General features: G+C 47.8%; 1 protein-coding gene and 1 pseudogene across 1 annotated transcript in view; one reads left to right on the forward strand and one right to left on the reverse strand.

Annotated features, from left to right (window-relative positions):
* LOC128828746 (ceramide synthase 2-like) overlaps positions 1-10,894 on the reverse strand; it is a 60,687-nt gene extending 49,793 nt beyond the window's left edge. Inside the window, exon 1 of the mRNA XM_054013669.1 lies at positions 10,698-10,894. Within this exon, the coding sequence (XP_053869644.1) occupies positions 10,698-10,894 (197 nt within the window). The remainder of the gene's footprint in view (positions 1-10,697) is intronic.
* Positions 10,895-12,950: 2,056 nt separating this feature from the next.
* LOC128828947 (U4 spliceosomal RNA) lies at positions 12,951-13,116 on the forward strand (annotated as a pseudogene).
* The last annotated feature ends 8,541 nt before the right edge of the window (positions 13,117-21,657 follow it).

Here is a 21,657-nt window from a genome sequence, read left to right on the forward strand (position 1 = left end):
AATTGGTTAATGGGGAGAATGCAGCGGGTCGTATTAAAGGGTGAACTGTCGGGTTGGAGGGAGGTTACTAGTGGAGTGCCTCAAGGTTCGGTTTTGGGACCCATTTTATTTAATCTATTTATAACTGACCTCGGGACCGATTGCAGGAGTGGGCTGATAAAGTTTGCGGATGATACGAAGGTGGGAGGCGTTGTAAATTCGGAGGAGGATAGGGATATCCTGCAGGGAGACTTGAATGAGCTTGTGAATTGGAGTATCAGAAATAGGATGAAATTTAATAGTAAAAAGTGTAAGGTAATGCATTTGGGGATGACTAATAACAATTTTAGTTACAAGATGGGGACGCATTGGTTAGAAGTAACGGAAGAGGAGAAGGACCTAGGGGTCCTCGTAGACCGCAGGATGACTATGAGTCGACAATGCGACGTGGCGGTGAAAAAAGCCAATGCTGTCTTGGGATGCATTAGGCGAGGTATATCTAGTAGGGATAAGGAGGTCCTGCTCCCGTTGTACAAGGCGCTGGTGAGACCTCACTTGGAGTACTGTGTGCAGTTCTGGTCTCCCATGTTTAAAAAAGATGAACTCAAACTGGAACGGGTGCAGAGAAGGGCCACTAGGATGATCAGAGGAATGGAAAACCTGTCGTATGAAAAGAGACTAGAGGAGCTTGGGTTGTTTAGTCTGACAAAGCGAAGGCTGAGGGGGGATATGATTGCTATCTTTAAATATATTAGAGGGATTAATACAAGGGAGGGAGAAGAATTATTCCAGCTTAGTACTAATGTGGATACGAGAACGAATGGATATAAACTGGCCGTGGGGAAGTTCAGGCTTGAAATTAGACGAAGGTTTTTGACCGTCAGAGGGGTGAAATATTGGAACGGCCTTCCGAGGGAAACGGTGGGGGCGACGGACCTGTCTGGTTTTAAGATTAAGTTAGATAAATTTATGGAGGGAATGGTTTAATGGTAAAACATAGTAGTCAAGGAAAACCAAACAATGGTAGGTAAATCGTATAATGGCTGACAGGGGTCAGGCTGGTGACTCTTGCCTATATGCTCGGGGTCTGACTGATCGCCATTTTTGGGGTCGGGAAGGAATTTTCCTCCAGGGCAGATTGGCCGAGCCTCTGGAGGTTTTTCGCCTTCCTCCGCAGCATGGGGCAGGGATCTCTAGCAGGAGGGTCTCTGCCGATTGAAGTCACCTAAAACAGGATTGGGGACTTCAACAGCAGAGTCCAGGGAAGGGGTAGGGACGGTTTTATGGCCTGCAGCATGCAGGGGGTCAGACTAGATGATCATAATGGTCCCTTCTGACCTTAAAGTCTATGAGTTTACAGAGATCCCCTACCAACCCTCCCCAGCCGTTACCCCGGACACAGAATCTGGGGAAGGATCAGCCAGTAAGTGTTGTAAAAATCTAAACATTTATTTGTAACAGAACAGGAATATTAACAATTTAAAAAATGGGTTTCTCATGATTAGTTTGATTAGCTTAACGGTTCAGTCATGGGCAGTGCAACTATTGAAAAAAAATCTAGCAATGTCCGGTTTTGCATGATTGTCCTGCCCAAGCCGCTCTACTGGTTAGTCACTGCTACAGCAGCTACAGTAAAATGCGGTCTATATGTCCGGGGATGGAGCAGAAATCCTCCTGTGACATCTCGAGGAAGCTCTCCTGGAGGTAATTGGAAATCTGCTGCATTAGGTTCTTGGGGAGAGCGGCCTTATTGGGTCCTCCGTAGTAGGACACGTTGCCACGCCACGAGACTATCAAGTACTCTGGAATCATTGCTCTGCACAGCATGGCGGCATACGGCCCTGGTCTTTGCAGGCTTTCCCGGAGCATTCTCTCTTTCTCGCTGTCAGAGATCCTCATGAGGGTGATGTCGCTCATGATGACCTGCTTTGAATGAGGTAGGGGAATGTTAGTGTTGGGACTGCTTTGCCGTTCCTTTACAGAACTGTAACCGCTGGTTTGCAGCCACGCGGTGGAGGCGGGAGAGGGGCAGCCGAAAGGGATCGTTCCCGGGGACAGCCGCGAGGGTGTGGGACAGGAGCAGACTTCCTGCTTGCCGAATTGCTGGCAGCAGGGACCGACATTGATTTCAATGTGAAATGAGGCCATTGCTAATATTAAAGTTTTAAGCTGCCACAAGTCTACGGCTTACCATGTCTGCCTGCAACAGAAATTCTGTTCTCCTGAGAGGCTTCTCAAATGTGCTGTAGAAGACCCCAGGCACTGAATGCGAAGGCCGAGAATTCGACCTTGTGCTGAGTGCGCATGTGATAGGTGCTGTGCATGGTCTTGTTAACAGAGAAAGACTATGTTCTTTGTTCACAACTACATTTATCTTTCTGAGGAATTCACTCCCTTTTTCCCATTCCCACAGCCCCATCTGCGACTGTCTCACAACCTAGCCTGTCATCACACTCCCAGAGGCTAGCGCGGATTAGGCATAAGAAGAAGAGGACACGGGAGGACATGTTCTCGGAGCTTATAGCCTGCTCCAGAGCCCAGGCAGCACAGCAGACCCAGTGGCGGGAGAACTTGACCCGAATGCACCAAGCCAACATGGATCGGGAGGAGAGGTGGCGTCAGGAAGACCAGCAGGCGACTCAAACCCTGCTTGGACTAATGAGGGAGCAAACGGACACGCTCCGGCGCCTTGTGGATGTTCTGCAGGAACGGAGGCAGGAGGACAGAGCCCCGCTGCAGTCCATCTCTAACCGCCCTCCCCCGCCACCAAGTCCCATACTCCCCTCACCCAAAGTGCACAGAAGGAGAGGCGGCAGAGTCCCTGCTAACTCTCACTCCATCCCTGCAGAGAGCTCGAGCAGCAGAAAGCTCTCATTCCCCAAAATTTGACAAGTTCTTTCCTTCCCGCCTGACACAAGCCCCCGTCCAAGTTTCACTTTCCCAGTTCCATGTTTGGTTGATAATAAAAAATACGTTTCTGTTAACTACTGTTTCCATCATGTTCTTTTGCAGGAGGGGGGGATAGGGGGTTGGTAATTCGACAGGACAGTCACCTTTGGCAGGGTATATAGTCGGGGGCAGGCACAGCAGCAGGGCACATACATAGTGCAGTGATGCAGTGACTAGTTACCCTGGTTAGTCTGGGAGGTTGTTTTCATGTTATGTGGTGGGGGGTGGGTTGCTCTGTGACTTTGTGGCAGGGGAGGGCAGTTACAGATCTTAAGCGGCGGTCCTTAGGCAGGATCACAGAGCCACACAGCAGGGGATCTGTAACCGTCCTCCCCCTGCCACAAAGTCACATAGACCCCCCCATACACACAGTCCCTATCAGGAGGGGTGACAGGCTCCGTTGAAACAACCATCCCACCGCAGCGGAGCCTGTCAATCCTTGAGTTTAGAAGCTGCATTCGCGCCACTACAGTACACCCGCTCCGCACCACAGTCTGCGTCCCAGTTTTAAAAAATTCCCGCGAATACAGTATTAAAGAAAACGGTGTGCTTTAACAAAGTAGAACTATTTTTATTTTGAAACGTGTGTTGGAAGTGGGGTGAAGGGGGTATGTAACTGGATAGGATAGTCAACATTAACTGGGCAAAGAAATGGGGGCAGGTTTAGCTTCTCAATACACAAACTTTAAAGTCACAGGTTACCCTGCTCACTCAGGAACTTTGCTTTCAAAGCCTCCCGGATGCACAGCGCTTCCCGCTGGTCTCTTCTAATCGCCCGGCTGTCTGGCTGTGAGTAATCAGCAGCCAGGCTATTTTCCTCAACCTCCCACCCCGCCATAAAGGTCTCCCCCTTGCTCTCACAGAGATTGTGGAGCACACAGCAAGCTGCAATAACAATGGGGATATTGGTTTCGCTGAGATCACAGCGAGTCAGTAAGCTTCTCCATCTCCCCTTGAGACGGCCAAAAGCACACTCCACCACCATTCTGCACTTGCTCAGCCGGTAGTTGAAGAGTTCTTTTTCAGTGTCCAGGGCGCCAGTATAGGGCTTCATGAGCCAGGGCATTAGCGGGTAGGCTGGGTCCCCGAGGATGACTATAGGCATCTCCACATCCCCAAGAGTTATTTTGTGGTCCGGGAAGTAAATACCTTGCTGCAGCCGTCTAAACAGACCAGAGTTCCTGAAAACACGAGCGTCATGAACCTTGCCCGGCCATCCCACGTAGATGTTGGTAAAACGTCCCCTGTGGTCCACCAGTGCTTGCAGCACCATGGAAAAGTAGCCCTTTCTGTTAATGTACTGGCTGGCCTGGTGTTCCGGTGCCAGGATAGGGATGTGAGTTCCATCTATGGCCCCACCGCAGTTTGGGAATCCCATCGCTGCGAAGCCATCTATGATCGCCTCCACGTTTCCCAGGGTGACTACCTTTGGCAGCAGTACATCAACGATTGCCTTGGCTACTTGCATCACAACAACCCCCACGGTAGATTTGCCCACCCCAAACTGGTTCGCGACTGACCGGTAGCTGTCTGGCGTTGCAAGCTTCCACAGGGCTATGGCCACTCGCTTCTGGACAGTCAGGGCTGCTCGCATCCGGGTGTCATTGCGCTTCAGGGCAGGGGACAGCAACTCACAAAGTTCCAGGAAAGTTCCCTTCCGCATGCGAAAGTTTCGCAGCCACTGGGATTCATCCCAGACCTGCAGCACTATGCGGTCCCACCACTCAGTGCTTGTTTCCCGTGCCCAGAATCTCCTTTCGACGGCATCAACATGACCCATTGCCACCGTGATGTTCTCGGCGCTGGGTCCCCTGCTTTCTGAGAGGTCTGTGCTACTCTCAGACTTCAGGCCATCACCGCGTTGACGTAGCCTCCTCGCCTGACTTTTCTGCATCTGCCTCAGGGAAAGGTGTATGATAAGTTGCGAGGCGTTGAGAGCGGCCACAACTGCAGTGATGGTTGCAGCAGGCTCCATGCTCGCAGTGCTGTGGCGTCCGCGCTGTCACTGACTAGAAAAGTGCGCGAACTGATTTCCCGCCGGCGCTTTCAGGGAGGGAGGGCGGGAGTGATGGACGGATGACGACAGTTACCCAAAAGCACCCTGGACACCTTTTTTTTACCCAGAAGGCATTTGCGGCTCCACCCAGAATTCCAATGGGCAGCGGGGACTCCGGGAACTGTGGGATAGCTGACCACAGTGCACCACTTCCAATGTCGACGCTTTCCCCGTTAGTGTGGACTCACAAAGTCGAATTACTGTCCTTAGTGTGGACACACACGTTCGACTTTGCAATATCGATTCCAAAAATTCGATTTAAGTAAAATCGAACTACTCTCGTAGTGTAGACAAGGCCTTATTCTCTATCCCCTTTTTAATGATTCCTAACATCCTGTTCACTTTTTTGACTGCCGCTGCACACTGCGTGGACGTATTCAGAGATCTATCCATGATGACACCAAGATCTCTTTCCTGATTAGTTGTAGCTAAATTAGCCCCCATCATATTGTATGTATAGTTGGGGTTAATTTTTCCAATGTGCATTACTTTATATTTATCCACATTAAATTTCATTTGCCATTTTGTTGCCCAATCACTTAGTTTTGTGAGCTCTTTTTGAAGTTTTTCACAGTCTGCTTCGGACTTAACTATCTTGAGCAGTTTAGTATCATCTGCAAACTTTGCCACCTCACTTTTTACCCTTTTCTCCAGATCATTTATGAATAAGCTGAATAGGATTGGTCCTAGGACTGACCCTTGGGGAACACCACTACTTACCCCTCTCCATTCTGAAAATTTACCATTTATTCCTACCCTTTGTTCCCTGTCTTTTAACCAATTCTCAATCCATGAAAGGATCTTCCCTTTTGTCCCATGACAACTTAATTTACGTAAGATCCTTTGGTGAGGGACCTTGTCAAAGGCTTTCTGGAAATCTAAGTACACTATGTCCACTGGATCCCCCTTGTCCACATGTTTGTTGACCCCTTCAAAGAACTCTAATAGATTAGTAAGACATGATTTCCCTTTACAGAAACCATGTTGATTTTTGTCCAACAATTTATGCTCTTCTATGTGTCTGACAATTTTATTCTTTACTAAAAAAAAAAAAATTAATGGAGATATCCTATCTCCTAGAACGGACCTTGAAAGGTTATCAAGGCCAGCCCCCTGCCTTCACTAGCAGGACCAAGTACTATTTTTGCCCCAGATCTCTAAGTGGCCCCCTCAAGGATAGGGCTCACAACCCTGGGTTTAGCAGGCGAATGCTCAAACCACTGAGCTATCCCTCCCCACAAATTGTTTCAATGAATTTGCCCAGTACTGACATTAGACTTAGTGGTCTGTAATTGCTGGGATCACCTCTAGAACCCTTTTTAAATATTGGCATTACATTAGCTATCATTGGGTACAGAAGCTGATTTAAAGGACAGGTTACAAACCATAGTTAATAGTTCCGCAATTTCACATTTGAGTTCTTTCAGAACTCTTGGGTGAATGCCATCTGGTCCTGGTGACTTGTTACTGTTAAGTTTATCAATTAATTCCAAAACCTCCTCTAGTGACACCTCAATCTGTGACAGTTCCTCAGATTTGTCACCTACAAATGTCGGCTCAGATTTGGGAATCTCCTTAACATCCTCAGCCGTGAAGACTGAAGCAAAGAATTCATTAAGTTTCTCCACAATTACTTTATCGTCTTTAAGTGCTCCTTTTGTATCTCGATTGTCCAGAGGCCTCACTTGTTGTTTAGCAGAATTCCTGCTTCCCATGTACTTAAAAAACATTTTATTACCTTTTGAGTTTTTGGCTAGCTGTTCTTCAAGCTCCTTTTTGGCTTTTCTTATCACATTTTTACACTTAATTTGGCAGTGTTTATGCTCCTTTCTATTTACCTCACTAGGATTTGACTTCCATTTTTTAAAAGATGCCTTTTTATCTCTCACTGCTTCTTTTACATGGTTGTTAAGCCATGGTGGCTCTTTTTTAGTTCTTTTACTGTGTTTTTTAATTTGGGATATACATTTAAATTGGGCCTCTATTATAGTGTCTTTGAAAAGTGTCCATGCAGCTTGCAGGGATTTCACTCTAGTCACTGTACCTTTTAATTTCTGTTTAACTAACCCCTTCATTTTTGCATAGTTCCCCCTTCTGAAATTAAATGCCAAAGTGTTGAGCTACTGAGGTGTTCTTCCCTCCACAGGGATGTTAAATGTTGTTATATTACGGTCACTATTTCCAAGCGGTCCTATTACAGTTACCTCTTGGACCAGATCCTTCGCTCCACTCAGAACTAAATAGAGAATTACCTCTCCCCTTGTGGGTTCCCGTACCAGTTGCTCCAAGAAGCAGTCATTTAAAGTATTGAGAAATTTTGTCTCTTCATTTCGTCCTGAGGTGACATGTACCAGTCAATATGGGGATCATTGAAATACCCCACTATTATTGAATTCTTTATTTTGATAGCCTCTCTAATCTCCCTTAGCATTTCATCGTCACTATCACTGTCCTGGTCAGGTGGTCGATAATAGATCCCTACTGTTATATTCTTATTAGAGCATGAAATTACTATCCATAGAGATTCTATGGAACATGTGGCTTCATTTAAGATTTTTACTTCATTTGATTCTACATTTTCTTTCACATATAGTGCCACTCCCTCCCCCCGCCCCCGCATGACCTGTTCTGTCCTTCCGATATATTTTGTACCCCCGAATGATTGTGTCCCATTGATTGTCCTCACTCCACCAGGTTTCTGTGATGCCAATTATATCAATACTCTCCTTTAACATGAGGCACTCTAGTTCACCCGTCTTATTATTTAGACTTCTAGCATTTATGTACAAGCACTTTAAAAACTTGTCAGTTTATTTGTCTGTCCTTTTCTGATGTGTCAGATTCTTTTTTATGTGAATGTTTCTCATCTGATCTGGCCCATACTTTATCCTCTTCCATCCTCTCCTCCTGACTAGAACCTAGAGAATCTCTATCAATAGAAAAAAGAACGAGGAGTACTTGTGGCACCTTAGAGACTAACACATTTATTTGGGCATAATAAATTTGTAGTCTCTAAGGTGACACAAGTACTCCTCGTTCTTTTTGCTGATACAGACTAACACGACTAACACTCTGAAATCTATCAATAAACTCTCCTCTAAGAGAGGTCTCTGTCTGATCCACGTGCTCCTCTGCAGCAATCGACTTTCCCCCATCTCTTCGTTTAAAAACTGCTCTGCAACCTTTTTACTGTTAAGTGCCAGCAGTCTGGATCCACTTTGGTTTAGGTGGAGCCCATCCTTCCTGTATAGGCTCCCCCACCCCAAAAGTTTCCCCAGTTCCTAATAAATCTAAACCCCTCCTCTCTACACCATTGTCCCATCCACGCCTTGAGATTCTGAAGCTCTGCCTGACTACCTGGTCCTGCACGTGGAACTGGAAACATTTCTGAGAATGCCACCATAGAGGTCCTGGATTTCAGTCTCTTTTCTAGCAGCCTGAATTTGGCCTCCAGGACGTCTCTCCTACCCTTCTCTATGTCATTTGTACTACATGTACCATGACCACCGGCTCCTCCCCAGCACTACACATAAGTCTATCTAGACATCTCGAGAGATCCTCAGCCTGTGCACCTTGTATCCTCCTGAGAGATTGTGATGAAACTTTCATAGAGTATCTGCAATCCACTCCCAAAGGTTTCAAGGGATGGCTGCCTTGTATCTTCCTCTGCAGCAGGATACTTTCCCACACCACTCTGCGATGAGTTTGGCTGCCACCATTGAAGTACACAGCCTAGTGCCATATAGGTCTGGGAACCTATGGGACACCAGTAGCAGCTGTGTTCTGTTGTGACAATTAGACCTACACATTTACTATAATTGTGAGCCCAACTTTACAAAGTATGTGAAAGTTCACAATATGTCACAATAACCTATAATAACAAATGGTGATGTTGAAAGGTACGAAAGGAAGAAAGACTGAACTAGTCCAACCAAAAAAGCCTACTGATATAATTCAAGGACTATATTAAGATCATGCCTGGCAAGCAAGAACAACGTGGAACCAGAAATCAGTGATCCAAAACTATTGTGCCGGAAACTAGGCCTAACTGGTGGACAAAATAATGTGGGGGTCCTTTTGTGGGTCCTTAAAGAAAAAGACTTTGGGAGAAAAATTGTTGTCTGTTGGAGAGAGTTTCACTGACAGGCCCATCATCATCGCTGCCACCCCTATCATCTCCTGCGACCCCGGAGCTTCTTTGTCCTAATCCTCAGAGCTGTCCTGACCTGGTCGGGCCAGAGAGAGGGACCCAGATGACACCACCACCTCCAGCGGCTCCAGCTGAATCCCAACCATCACCTGGGATCAGACTCTAACAACAGCAGCAACAACAACAGTTCCAGCCCATCTCGGCTCACTTCTTCTTTCTCCCAAAGGACAGTTCTCACCATCTGTGATACCAACTAAGAGACTGTCTGATGAGGATTTTTCCCCCTTCTAAAGACTCTCCAGCTAAAGGGAGAGGGAACAAGGGATGTTTTTAAAATGAAAGCTTGATATAATACTTTACATTTCAAATGCTTTAACTTGTTTTCCCTGCTTTTCTTTACCCTTAATAAAAGATTAAAAGGATTTTTAATGGTGTATTTGCCATGGCATTAAGCAGGCTGAGGTCTCTGTATACCAAGCCCTGGCCAATGTAAACCCTGTGTAGTGTTTTGAATTTCAAAGGACTATTTTAAACAATATGCCACACAAGAAAAAAAAACTGTTGGGACAAACAAAATTAACTGGATTTCCTAGGAAATATCTGGGGGGAGGTGAGTACAAATTCCCACCTTCAGACTCAATCTTTTGAAGCTACACCCCGAGGAGAGAATCCAACTTTGGCAGAGGATATTACATTTCTCCCCCAGGAGCTCTGGCAGCCACCCCCAGTGGCTGAGCTGGGGCTTGTCACAAGTCCAGCTTTGTAACCACCACAAAGAGAAAATGGCCATCTCTCCTGAGGCATCCTGACTTGAGCCTGACAGGAAACAATGGGAGATGTAGGCCTTTTTACCAGGGGCAACCTTACTGGCACATGCCCAGGCCTTGGTGAAATAGGAGCCATCTTTCCTGAGGGCATAAATACTTTCAATCTCATTAGATGGCTTCAATCCTATTGTAAGTTATAGGAAATTGTGGCCATTTTGAATAAGGGCAAATTGTGAATATTGTGGCAAAGACTGGCTACAAGTATCATTAATAAATTGTCAAGTATCAGAGGGGGAGCCATGTTAGTCTGGATCTGTAAAAGCAGCAAAAAGTCCTGTGGCACCTTATAGACTAACAGATATATTGGAGCATGAGCTTTCGTGGGTGAATACCCGCTTCGTCGGATGCATGTAGTGGAAATTTCCAGAGGCAGGTATAAATATGCAAGCAAAAGTGAGTCAGGCTAGAGATAATGAGGTTAGTTCAATCAGGGGGGATGAGTGTAGTAGTTTTTGTTGTCAGAAGGAGGTCACGGTGCAATGAAGTTTGAGAATCCCTGCTTTAGAGCATTGAGGTGCATATGCACAATGGACTTTGCTGTTCAGTTTCTATGCTGACTGTAAACAGCTTCGAACACTAGGGTTGTCTGAGTCACTTTAGCTTAATATAAACTACTGAGGACTCAATTCTGGCATGCAATCACCACCGAGCAGTGGAAAAGGAGTGTCCTGAAGAAAAGCTAGCAGTAAAATGCTAGATGAATCAAGAAAGTGCAATGGGAAAAAAACTGGCTTACCTTTGAAAGAGGTATCGGACACCAACTAAGAGCAGGGCATAGGGCACGATGTGCAGGAGATCTCGAGGTTTGGGGTATGAGATACTCCCAGATTCCTTTATGTCCTCCCAGGTGAATCCTGGTGGGAACCAGTATTCGTGCCACCAAAACCATTTATCTAGAGACAGCACCATCCTAGATGGAACAGAAAACAGCATGAGCTGCGTCAATCACACAATCACCTGCAGTGAGACGGGAGATATTACTGTATGGGAATGTAACAACCAATCATCCCTTTAAAGGAAAACAGGTGGGTGCAGTCAGCTCTCAACACACTGTTGAGTCATTAGTAGATTTTCATCAGACAGATATTTTACAGAAAGTTATTGGCTCAAGGCCTAAAATGCTTGAGTTGCATCACGCAAGTGTCCTGATTTTGGCAGAACCAGGCTATCATTATCTCCAGCATGAGCAAAGGCGCATTGATTACAATAACCCTCACTCTCTAGAACAACATGTCCCAAACTTTTTTGAAAGCTAAGATTACCCCAACTTCTTCAACGCCTCTGTGTTAGCAGAACAGCAAGGGGGACTTGAACTGCTGCTGTTCTGTGCTTCCCCTGCCCCCGCAACTCTTCGAGAGGCACACCCTGCTCTTTGGGACCTGCTGTTCTAGATTAGCAATTCCCAAACTTTTGCTGCCAGAGCTCTAACTAAGCAGTGGCTGGTGTCCTCTTCATCCCTTCAAGCCCCATGCCTGCATGGGTAGCTGTTCTCTCTCCTTTTCTCTGTCTAGTTGCTCGCTCCTTTTTGTTTTTTTTTAATATCCCAAACAAAACAATGTTGTTGGCAGACAGTTCAGTCTGCTCCCCAATCAGCACAGACATCTCAGCCCTCAAATGCAGATAAATTTACAGTCAAGTAGCGTTTTCAAAGGTGCAGAGGACAGTGAGGTGCCCATAGAGAGTTGCATTGCCTAAGTCTCCCTCATGCATTTACTTTGTAATGGCTCGGTAAGTCAGGCCAGAAGAGGGAGAGTGGTATTTTATAACTCCTAGGTGTGTATGGGTTTAATGGAGAGCTAAACTGGAAAATGAAGCAGGATGACTGTAGAGTCCCTCTGTGGGTGGGGTGGGGTGCGGTGCCTGGGGCCAACACCCTGCAAAGCCAACCAATATATTCATCTCTGCACATTATAATTTCTACACATTTATACACCCATTCCCCAAGGTATCCAGCACTTCCCTGTTAATCCCCCACACTTTCACAGTCATCCAACAGCAATAACTCTGCCTAGAAAGGTTGACGTGTGGAGGGTGTTTATTTTATTATTTTATTAATTCCTTCACATTTTTAAAATACAACTATAGGCACCAGCCAATGCTCTGGGTATCTACCCCAAGAACTAAAATCCCCAAATATAGAGAGGACTGCCCAGGAATATTTCACCTCAGCACACGTGCGCCTCAGCAGCCTTAGAGGAGAAAGAGAGGAGGAGGATGCAGCATTCCCGGAATGGTAACACATCCGGGTTCCAGAAGAGGCTCCAGAGCAATTGCTGTAAGGCAGGTTCTCCAGACCTTGAACCCTCTTGGAGCTCTGCTCTGAATCCTTTGCCATTTTCCCACCTTCTTTCTGAAGTGTGAACACTAGAACTGGACACAGAATTCAGGTAATGGTCTCACTAATGCCTTACACCCAAGTCATACTACCTTCCTACTCCTCTTTGCTATTCCCGTTTCTACATTCACAAATCATGTTCACCCTGTTAGGGCATCACACTGGGAGCTCATGGTCAGTCGATTTCCACCGTTCTCTCTACATCCTCTTCCGAGTCGCTACTTTCCAGGATACCGTCCCCGATCCTGTAGGTGTGATCTACATACTTTGTCCCTAGATGTATCATCTTGCATTTGGCTGTATTAAAACACATATTAATTTTTAATTCATCATCAGTAAAAAACATCCATATCTTTCAGAGTAACAGCCGTGTTAGTCTGTATCCGCAAAAAGAAGAACAGGAGTACTTGTGGCACCTTTACATTCCTTATGCTGCCAATGGAGTTTTTAGTTTCTTAATTGTAATGAATGCTGGGCTAGTTGAAGCAGATCTCTACAAAGGAGGATGTGACTCTTAGCAAACTGAGTATTGGGATCAGTATTCATTGTGTCCTGCAGACCTACATGAATAAAGGAAAAGCATGAGATTTTTAAACTATGCTAACCATGTCTGCAAATGAAATTGCTATATCTGACATGATTGCTGTCATGTGCAAAGTAATACAGTGGTAGTATCACAGCCAATGAGGTTAATCTGAGGTGTGATTATTGCTAGTTGTTATCATATATCCCACTCACTTATAGAGCTGGCTGGAAAACGAGGATTAAACTTCATGAAAAATGTTGAGGGTTTGAAATTTGTTTTCATTCCACATTGGAACGAAACAGAGACCTTTCAGAGCAATGTTATTTTCTGCCAAAGATGAGAGCCAGAGGAGTCCAGGGTGCTCACATGGGATATGGGAGACCCGGAGTCAAGTCCTTGCTCTGCTGGAGATGGAGGAGGAACTTTAAGTGGGGTCTCCCTACATCCTGGGGGAGTGTCCTACCCACCAGGATGTAGAATTTCTCTTAATCACTCCTCCTGGAGCTTTTTCATTCTGGGTAAATTATTAAACATTCACTGGGCCAGAAAGAGAGAGAGACTGCAGCCAGCTGGCTAGGGCCCTCATCTGGGACGGGGACTTTAAATCCTTGCTCCTGAAGAGCTGGGAGGTGAAGCTCACAGGTGAGGGCCCTAACCAGCTGGCTAGTCGGAGGTGTACACACTCCCTTTCTTTCCACTTTGAGCAGAAACTCCATCTTGGTCCTGAGGAACCTTCCCAAGGGAACATTAATCAAAACTGGTAATATGTCCACAAAAAGTTTCAGTTTTGACAAACTGGCATTTTCTGACAAAAAAAGTTTAGTCAAGAAGTTCCCAACCAGCTCTAGTCACTTCCCGTGTTCACCAGGAGCAGGTGATATAAAGTGATGCTGCCAACATTTTATGCTTCTAGACTGTAAGACCATGGGTCAAACTCTTGTAGATTTTTCATAAGTTTGCGTGAGCTTGTGAAATACAGTATGACAGTTGCAGTCACCCGTCAGAATGAAAACTTTGATGCATCCCAAACTGTTCTGTCACTGCGTCTGCAAGACCAGAGCTTAGGCCAGGGGGCTGATGCCTGAGCCTGCAGCCCTGCATATAAACTCCCTTAGCCAGCACCATCAAGCTGTCCTGGGAGGAGGGAGGGAAAATGGGTGGCTTCCAAGGAGTCACCACCTGCATTATCTGAAGACACAAGATCATGCAGCTTCCTCCCCTCTATGCACCCTGGATTAGATGAGCAGCCTGCCCCCACACCGGGAAACACATTAGATGCTCTCGTGCCTCGTGACATGAGACAACCCAGTGTTTCCACCTCTGTCTGTCTACTGCCATGTTTCTTGCTCCATTGTAGTCTGGTTCCATGACAGCAATATCTTTCTCAATGGATTTTAATATGTCATCTGTTCTCCTCCTCTTTTCTATCTTCCACCAAGTGGGATCCAGTCAAGGGCTTGTCTAGGAATATGTTTTGACATCTGTACAACATGCCCAAACCACTTCAACCTTTTATCTTGAATCATTGTCTCTACAGTCTGTTGGCCTGTCACACTGAGCCCTGGTCTACACTATGCGTTAGGTCAATTTTAAAATGAATGCGTCTACACAACCAACCCCGTTCCGTCGACCTAAAGGGCTCTTAAAATTGACTTCTGTACTCCTCCCCAGCGAGGGGAGTAGTGCTAAAATTGACCTTGCTTGGTCGAATTTGGGGTAGTGAAGATACAATTTGACAGTATTGGCCTCCGGGAGCTATCCCAGAGTGCTCCAATGTGACCGCTCTGGACAGCACTTTGAACTCCAATGCACTAGCCAGGTACACAGGAAAAGCCCCAGGAAATTTTGAATTTCATTTCCTGTTTGGTCAGCATGGCGAGCTTAGCAGCACAGGTGACCATGCTGTCCCCCCAGAATCGCAAACGAGCTCCTGCATGGACCGAAAGGGAGACACTGGATCTGAGTGCAGTATGGGGAGAAGAATCTGTACAGGCCAAACTCTGATCAAAAAGAAGAAATGCTAATATATATGCCAAAATCGCACAGGGCATGGTGGAGAGAGGCAGTGCTGCGTGAAAGTCAAGGAGCTCAGGCAAGCCTACCAAAAGATAAAGGAGGCAAATAGTCACTCCGGGTCAGAGCCCCATACATGCTGCTTCTATGATCAGCTGCATGGCATTCTGGGGGGGGGGACACCCTACCACTACCCCACCACTGTCCGTGGATACCTGCAAGGGGGTGAGCCTCACACAACAGGGAGGAGGATTTTGTGGATGAGGAAGAGGAGGAGAAGGAGAATGCGCAGCATGCAACCGGTGAATCCGTTCTCCCTGGCAGCCAGGACTTTTTCATCACCCTGGAGCCAATACCCTCCCAAGGCGGGATCTCCGACCCTGAAGCTGGAGAAGGCACCTCTGGTGAGTGCACATTTGTAACTACACTACAGGGTTTAAAAGCAATAGTGTTTAATGTTTGATTTGCCCTGAAGAATTGGGATGCATTTGCGGCCAGTACAGCTACTGGAAAAGTCTGTTAACGTGTCTGAGGATGGAGCGGGAATCCTACAGGGACTCCATGAAGCTCTCCTGGAGGTACTCTGAAAGTCTTTGCAGAAGATTTCTGAGGAGGGCTGCCTTATTTCATCCTCCATGGTAGGACACTTTATTACACCAAGCCAGTAGCAAGTAGTCTGAAATCATTGCAGCACAAAGCATAGCAGCAAATGGTCCGGGGTTTTGGTCGCATTCAAGCAACATTTGGTCTTTATTTTTCTGGTCAGCCTCAGGAGAGTGATATCATTCATTGTCACCTGGTTGAAATAGGGGAATTTTTGTAAGGGAATAGTAAAAGGACCCCGTTCATGCTGGGCTGTTTGTGCTTGGCTAAAAGGGATCATCCCTGAGAATAACCACACAGTCGGGGGAGGGGTGAAGGGATCATCCCAGAGAATAGCCATACGGTGGGATGGGGGGAGGTGTGTGCTGCACATCCACCCGAAAACCACAGCCCCTCCTTTAAAATGTGAAACACAACCAGCATTGCTTGCTATGGGAAAGGAGGGTGCTGCAGTTTGAAACCATTCCCACATGTTATAAAGGCGTTAGAAGCCAAACCCGCGTACCCTTTGGTTTACCATGGCTGCCTGGAAACCGAATTCTGTTGCCCAGCCCTGTGTGATGTGTCACCATACTGGCAGGTATTCAATATAAAAGGCAAAATGCGACCTTGTACCTAAAGCACATGTGCTCTCTGCTATGAATTGCTTGATTCACTATGAAAGAGTCTCCCTTTTGTTCTCAGAAATGTATCTTCTTAAATTCTACTCTCCCTTTTTATCCCCCCGCAGATGCAAATGTTTCTATGCTCCCCCTATCATCTCCATCCCTGAGGTTATCGCAGCTTAGGAGGCAAAAAAAATGCACTCATGATGACATGTTTTCCGAGCTCATGCAGTACTCCTGCACTGATAGGGCACAAATGAATGCATGGAGGCATTCAGTGGCAGAGTCCAGGAAAGCATTAAGTGAGTGCGACGAGAAGAGGCTAATGGGGGAGCAAACGGACATGCTCAGGCATCTAGGGGAGCTGCAGGAAAGCCAACAAGAGCACCCCCCCCCCGCATCTACTGTATAATCGCCTGTTCCGTATCCTCCTCATCCAGCCACTCCACTCCAGAGGATGGCCCAAGCAACAGAAGGCTGTCATTCAAACAGTTTTGATTTGTAGCGTGGCTACAATAAGCAATGTGGCCTTGTCCTTCCCTCCTCCCCCACTCGGGCTACCTTGTCAGTTCTCTCACTTTTTTTTTAATTAATAAAAAAAGAATGCATGGTTTCAAAACAATAGTTACTTTATTTCCTTTGCCAGCTGTGATCAAAGGGGGGAGGGTGGTTGGCTTAAAGGGAATTAAAATCAACAAAGGGGGCGGGTTTGCATCAAGGAGAAACACACACAAGTGTCACACCATAGCCTGGCCAGTCATGAAACTGGTTTTCAAAGCCTCTCTGATGCGTAGCGCGCCCAGCTGTGCTCTTCTAATCGCCCTGGTGTCTGGCTGCTCAAAATCGGCCGCCAGGCAATTTGCCTCAACCTACCACCCCACCATAAACGTCTCCCCCTTACTCTCACAGATATTATGGCTCAGACAGCAATAACAATGGGAATGTTGGTTGCACTGAGGTCTAACCTAGTCAGCAAACACTGCCAGCGAGTTTTTAAATGTCAAAGGGCGCATTCTACCACCATTCTACTTGCTCAGCCTATAGTTGAACTGCTCCTTACTACTGTCCAGGCTGGCTGTGTGAGGCTTCATGAGCCGTGGGAGCAAGGGGTAGGCTGGGTCTCCAAGAATAACTATTGGCATTTCAACATCCCTAATGGTAATTTTCTGGTCTGGGAAGTAAGTCCCTTCTTGCAGCTGCTCGAACAGCCCGGAGTTCCTAACGATGCAAGCATCATGCACCTTTCCCGGCCATCCCACTTTGATGTCGGTGAAATGTCCCTTGTGATCTACCAGTGCTTGCAGCACCATTGAGAAGTACCCCTTGCGGTTTACGTACTGGCTGCCAAGGTGGTCCGGTCCCAAGATAGGGATATGCGTTCTGTCTATCGCCCCACCACAGTTAGGGAATCCCATTGCAGCAAAGCCATCCACTATGACCTGCACATTTCCCAGAGTTAGGGTGACCAGATCACCCAAGACAAATATCGGGACGCAGGGGGAGGGGGGGTGACACGGGGGGAGGTGTGGCGGGGGCGTGGCGGGGGCGTGGCCAAAAAAACCAAACCCTTCAAGCGCTGGAGGGAGGCCCGGGAGATTCAGGGGAAGCGCGGGGCCGGGGTGAGTAAGAGTCCGGCCTGGCCCCGAACAGGCAGGACTCAGTCGGGTGGTAGGGAGAGGAGGGGGGCGGCCCGCGGGGCCAGGCGGCGGCTGTTGTTCTTCCCCCCGGGCAGCGGGACACGGGAGCAGCTGCTGCTGCAACTCCCACTGCCGCGGGGGAGGAAGCGGCCATGGTGCTCGGCGGCTGCGGCGCCCCCGAACCCCCCGAGCCGGGACCTGTAGCAGGGACTATCCCACGGTGCTATCCCACGGTGGCCCCGGAGCGGGGGCAGCAGGCCCCAGCCCCCCTGTCCCGCTCGGGTCCCGCAGGGGAACGAATGGGGCTGGGCTGCCGATGCCTCCGCCCCGGGGCCGCCGTGGGATAGCACCAGCTGGGCAGCAGCCCAGACGCGACTGGCCAGGGGCTGGGCCCAGCGTGTGCGCTGCTGGGTCCCTGCAGCAGGCCCCGGCTCGGGGGGTTCGCGGGCGCCAGAGCCGCAGCCGCGGAGCGCCATGGCCGCTTCCTCCCCCGCGGCAGTGGGAGCTGCAGCAGTGGCTGCTCCTGAGTCCCGCTGCCCGGGGGGGACAACAACAGCTGCCGCCTGGCCCCACGGGCCGCCCCCCTCCTCTCCCTACCACCCGACTGAGTCCTGCCGGCTCGGGGCCAGGCCGGACTCTTACTCACCCTGGTCCCGCGCTTCCCCTGAGTCTCCCGGGCCTCCCTCCAGCGCTTGCGGAGGGGGGAGGAATGGTGAGCCTGGGGAAGAGGCGGGGATTCGGGGAGGGAGCCAATCGGGGGAGGAGGGGGCGGAGTCGGGGCGGGGGGGGTGCGAGCACTTCTGGGCTCCGGGGCATTTCCTTGTTTGTCCAGTGTCCCGACCGCATGTCGGTCGGGACGCGGGACAAACAAGGAAATATCGGGACAGTCCCGATAAAATCGGGACGTCTGGTCACCCTACCCAGAGTCCCTACCCTTGATAACAGAACGTCAGTGATTGCATTGGCTACTTGGATCACAGCAGTCCCCACAGTAGATTTGCCCACTCCAAATTGATTCCCGACTGACCGGTAGCAGTCAGGCATTGCAAGCTTCCACACACAGGGCTCTCGCGACTCGCTTCTCAACTGTCAGGGCAGCTCTCATCTTGGTATTCCTGTGCTTCTGGGCAGGGGAAAGCAACTCACAAAGTTCAAGGAAAGTGGCCTTACGCATGTGAAAGTTTTGCATCCACTGTGAATCATTCCATACCTGCAACACTATGTGGTCCCATCAGTCTGTGCTTGTTTGTTGGGCCCAGAATCGGCGTTCCACTGTATCAACCAGACCCACTGCCGCCATGATGTCCCAATTGCCACAGCCCGTGCTTTCAGGAACGGCTGTGTCCATGTCCTCCTCACAATCGTCCTCGTGCTGCCGTCTCTTAGCCCGGTTCTGCACATACTGCAGGATAACGCATGAGGTGTTTACAATGCTCGTAACAGCAGAGGTGAGCTGAGTGGGCTCCATGTTTGCCGTGCTATGGTGTCTGCATGGGTAACCCAGGAAAAAAGGTGTGAAACGATTGTCTGCCGTTGCTTTCACAGAAGGAGGGAGGGAGGGGAGACTGATGACATGTACCCAAAACCACCCACAACAATGTTTTTGCTCCATCAGGCATTGGGAGCTTAACCCAGAATTCCAATGGACAGCGGAGACTGCGGGAACTGTGGGATAGCTACCTACAGTGCACCGCTCCGTGAGTCGATGCTAGCCATGGTATTGAGGACACACTCCGCCGACTTAATGCGCTTAGTGGGGACTTACACAATCGACTGTATAAAATTGATTTCTAAAGATCAACTTCTATAAAATTGACCTAATTTCGTAGTGTAGACATACCCTGAGAAACACTACTCTCCACTGTGTGTTCACATGGCTGTCACATGCTTTAGTGCTGTATCAACTACAGTTAGTTGTTGTCCCGGAGATATCTCAGAATGCCTGTGAGTGGCCAGCTGGATGTTACTGTATGTGCAATATCTTTAGAAAGGAAAGGCCACAATCTTGGGAGAAGGTCCATTGTTTTGAGACAATCAGCCCAGAAAGCTGCTTTCTTGCCCTCCTGATGTGGGCCCCTTTTTCATAGGACAGCGTTGTTGGAAACGTCAAACCATGTGATCAGTATCTGGAAGCCTAGGGCTTGTCAGGGACTGTCCAATGCGGTGGTCTATGTTTCCTGACCTGCTGGGGAATACAAGCTGATCCAATCACTTTACTTGACACATTGGTTGGAACCCTGACAACCAAAGAAAGTGAGTTCAGGGCCCAAGGCTCCACTTAAAACTATCAGCATGTCCAATCAAATGGATCTGATCCTTTAGCACACGCTAGTGTGTGTATATTTATAAAATGAGTGTGGATGGACATACTCGTTTACACGTCTTACACTCAGCAGAATGCACAGATCCTGAGTCCATGGCCAGACTCACAACCAAACCCAAATAAGAAGGTACGTTTGACTTAGGAACAATAACACAACTGGAAATCCACTCTGAGCTTCCTCCTTGAGCTTGTCTGTTCCTTGGACATCCCCCAAGGACTTCCTTTGTCCTTGTTCTTACTCCCACAAGGGTCACGTCTATCTGCCAGCTGCCCGGACTGGAGTTACTGAACTGCACTTGCCAAAAGGAGTGAGCAGGAATCAGTCAGGATCCCTTGGAGGCTCCAATACCCACTAACTGAGTGGGCCAACATCAGTGTCCTCCCACCTTCTTTCTAAAGGTTTGGGATATTGAGCTGACCAATGGAATTCCCACTCTGCAAATTCTAGTAAAGGTCAAAGGTCCTATGAAGACCTTCTCCTCTGCAAATTCCCCAAGGGAAAGTTTACATACAAGATTTTCAAAAGGGGTTAGGGGTTTGGGTCTCTGTTTTTGGCTGCCCAACTTGAGGAACTTTAAATAGGCCTGAATTTCAGAAAGTACGGTGCACCCACCCTCTGAGAAATCAGTTTCCTCTAAGGGGACTTGTGACAGGCTGCACCTCTGCATTCACCCCTTTCACATGAGTGTAGTAATCTTTTTACAGCATATGCCTTATGTATCATTTGAAAAATCAGAATTTGCTGGTCAGTCGTGTGCTGATAACACCTGATGGTGTTATTAACACGTTCCAAACCACAGCCCTGCCCGAATAGGTCCGTCTCAAACAAAAAAATGGGTGGTCTGCTTAATTTGCAGTTAAGCAATAAACAGAGTCATCAAGCAGAAAGGGAGTTCCAACAGGTGGGAAAACCAGCAGGAAATAGCCTCACCTGCAACCTTTTTGTCTCCTGAATCTCAGCTGAAAATGTTTTCTAAGACGGGGACTAAGACTATAAAAATGAGGGACAAACACCCCCCAAGGGACACCATCCCTCTGTCTCCACTCTCACTGTCCATCGATTCATTGCACCAGAAGGAAAAAAGGTAGCAGCCGTGACACAGAAGAAGGGGTCCTGCCCTAGAAGTTTGTCCAGTAAAACTATTGAGAACATTTGGTGAGAGAAACTTTGCTTTGAATTTCACATGGTTTGTTAAGTTAGGTACCAGTTGTGTTTTATCTTTAGTTCTCCTGTAACCATTCCTGACTTTTATGCCTCATTACTTGTAGTCACTTAAAATCTATGTCTTTTTAGTTAATGGAATTTTTTCATCTAAACCAGTATGTTTGACTTGAAGTGTTTGGTAAACTCCATTTGGAAGAACAGAATTTGTGTATATTATTTCTATTCATCAAATTGACTTTATATGAGCTTGTGTTGTCCAGGACAGTGCTGCACAATACAAGATGCACATTTCTGAGAAAAGTCTGGCACTGGGAGTGTGCTGGGGTCACCTCCAGTATAATTCAGGCTGGGAGTGACTGGCAGGTTGCAAGTGCACATGGGCACAACCGGGAGTGACTTACATGCTCGAGGCTGATTGTGAGCAGTCCAGGAGTGGAGGCAACAACAGCAGAGCAGTGCAAAGGGCACCCAGGTTAAGGGGAGGGGTGA

Source organism: Malaclemys terrapin, chromosome 24 (genome assembly GCF_027887155.1).
Source record: "Malaclemys terrapin pileata isolate rMalTer1 chromosome 24, rMalTer1.hap1, whole genome shotgun sequence".
In the NCBI taxonomy this organism is placed as follows: domain Eukaryota; kingdom Metazoa; phylum Chordata; order Testudines; family Emydidae; genus Malaclemys; species Malaclemys terrapin.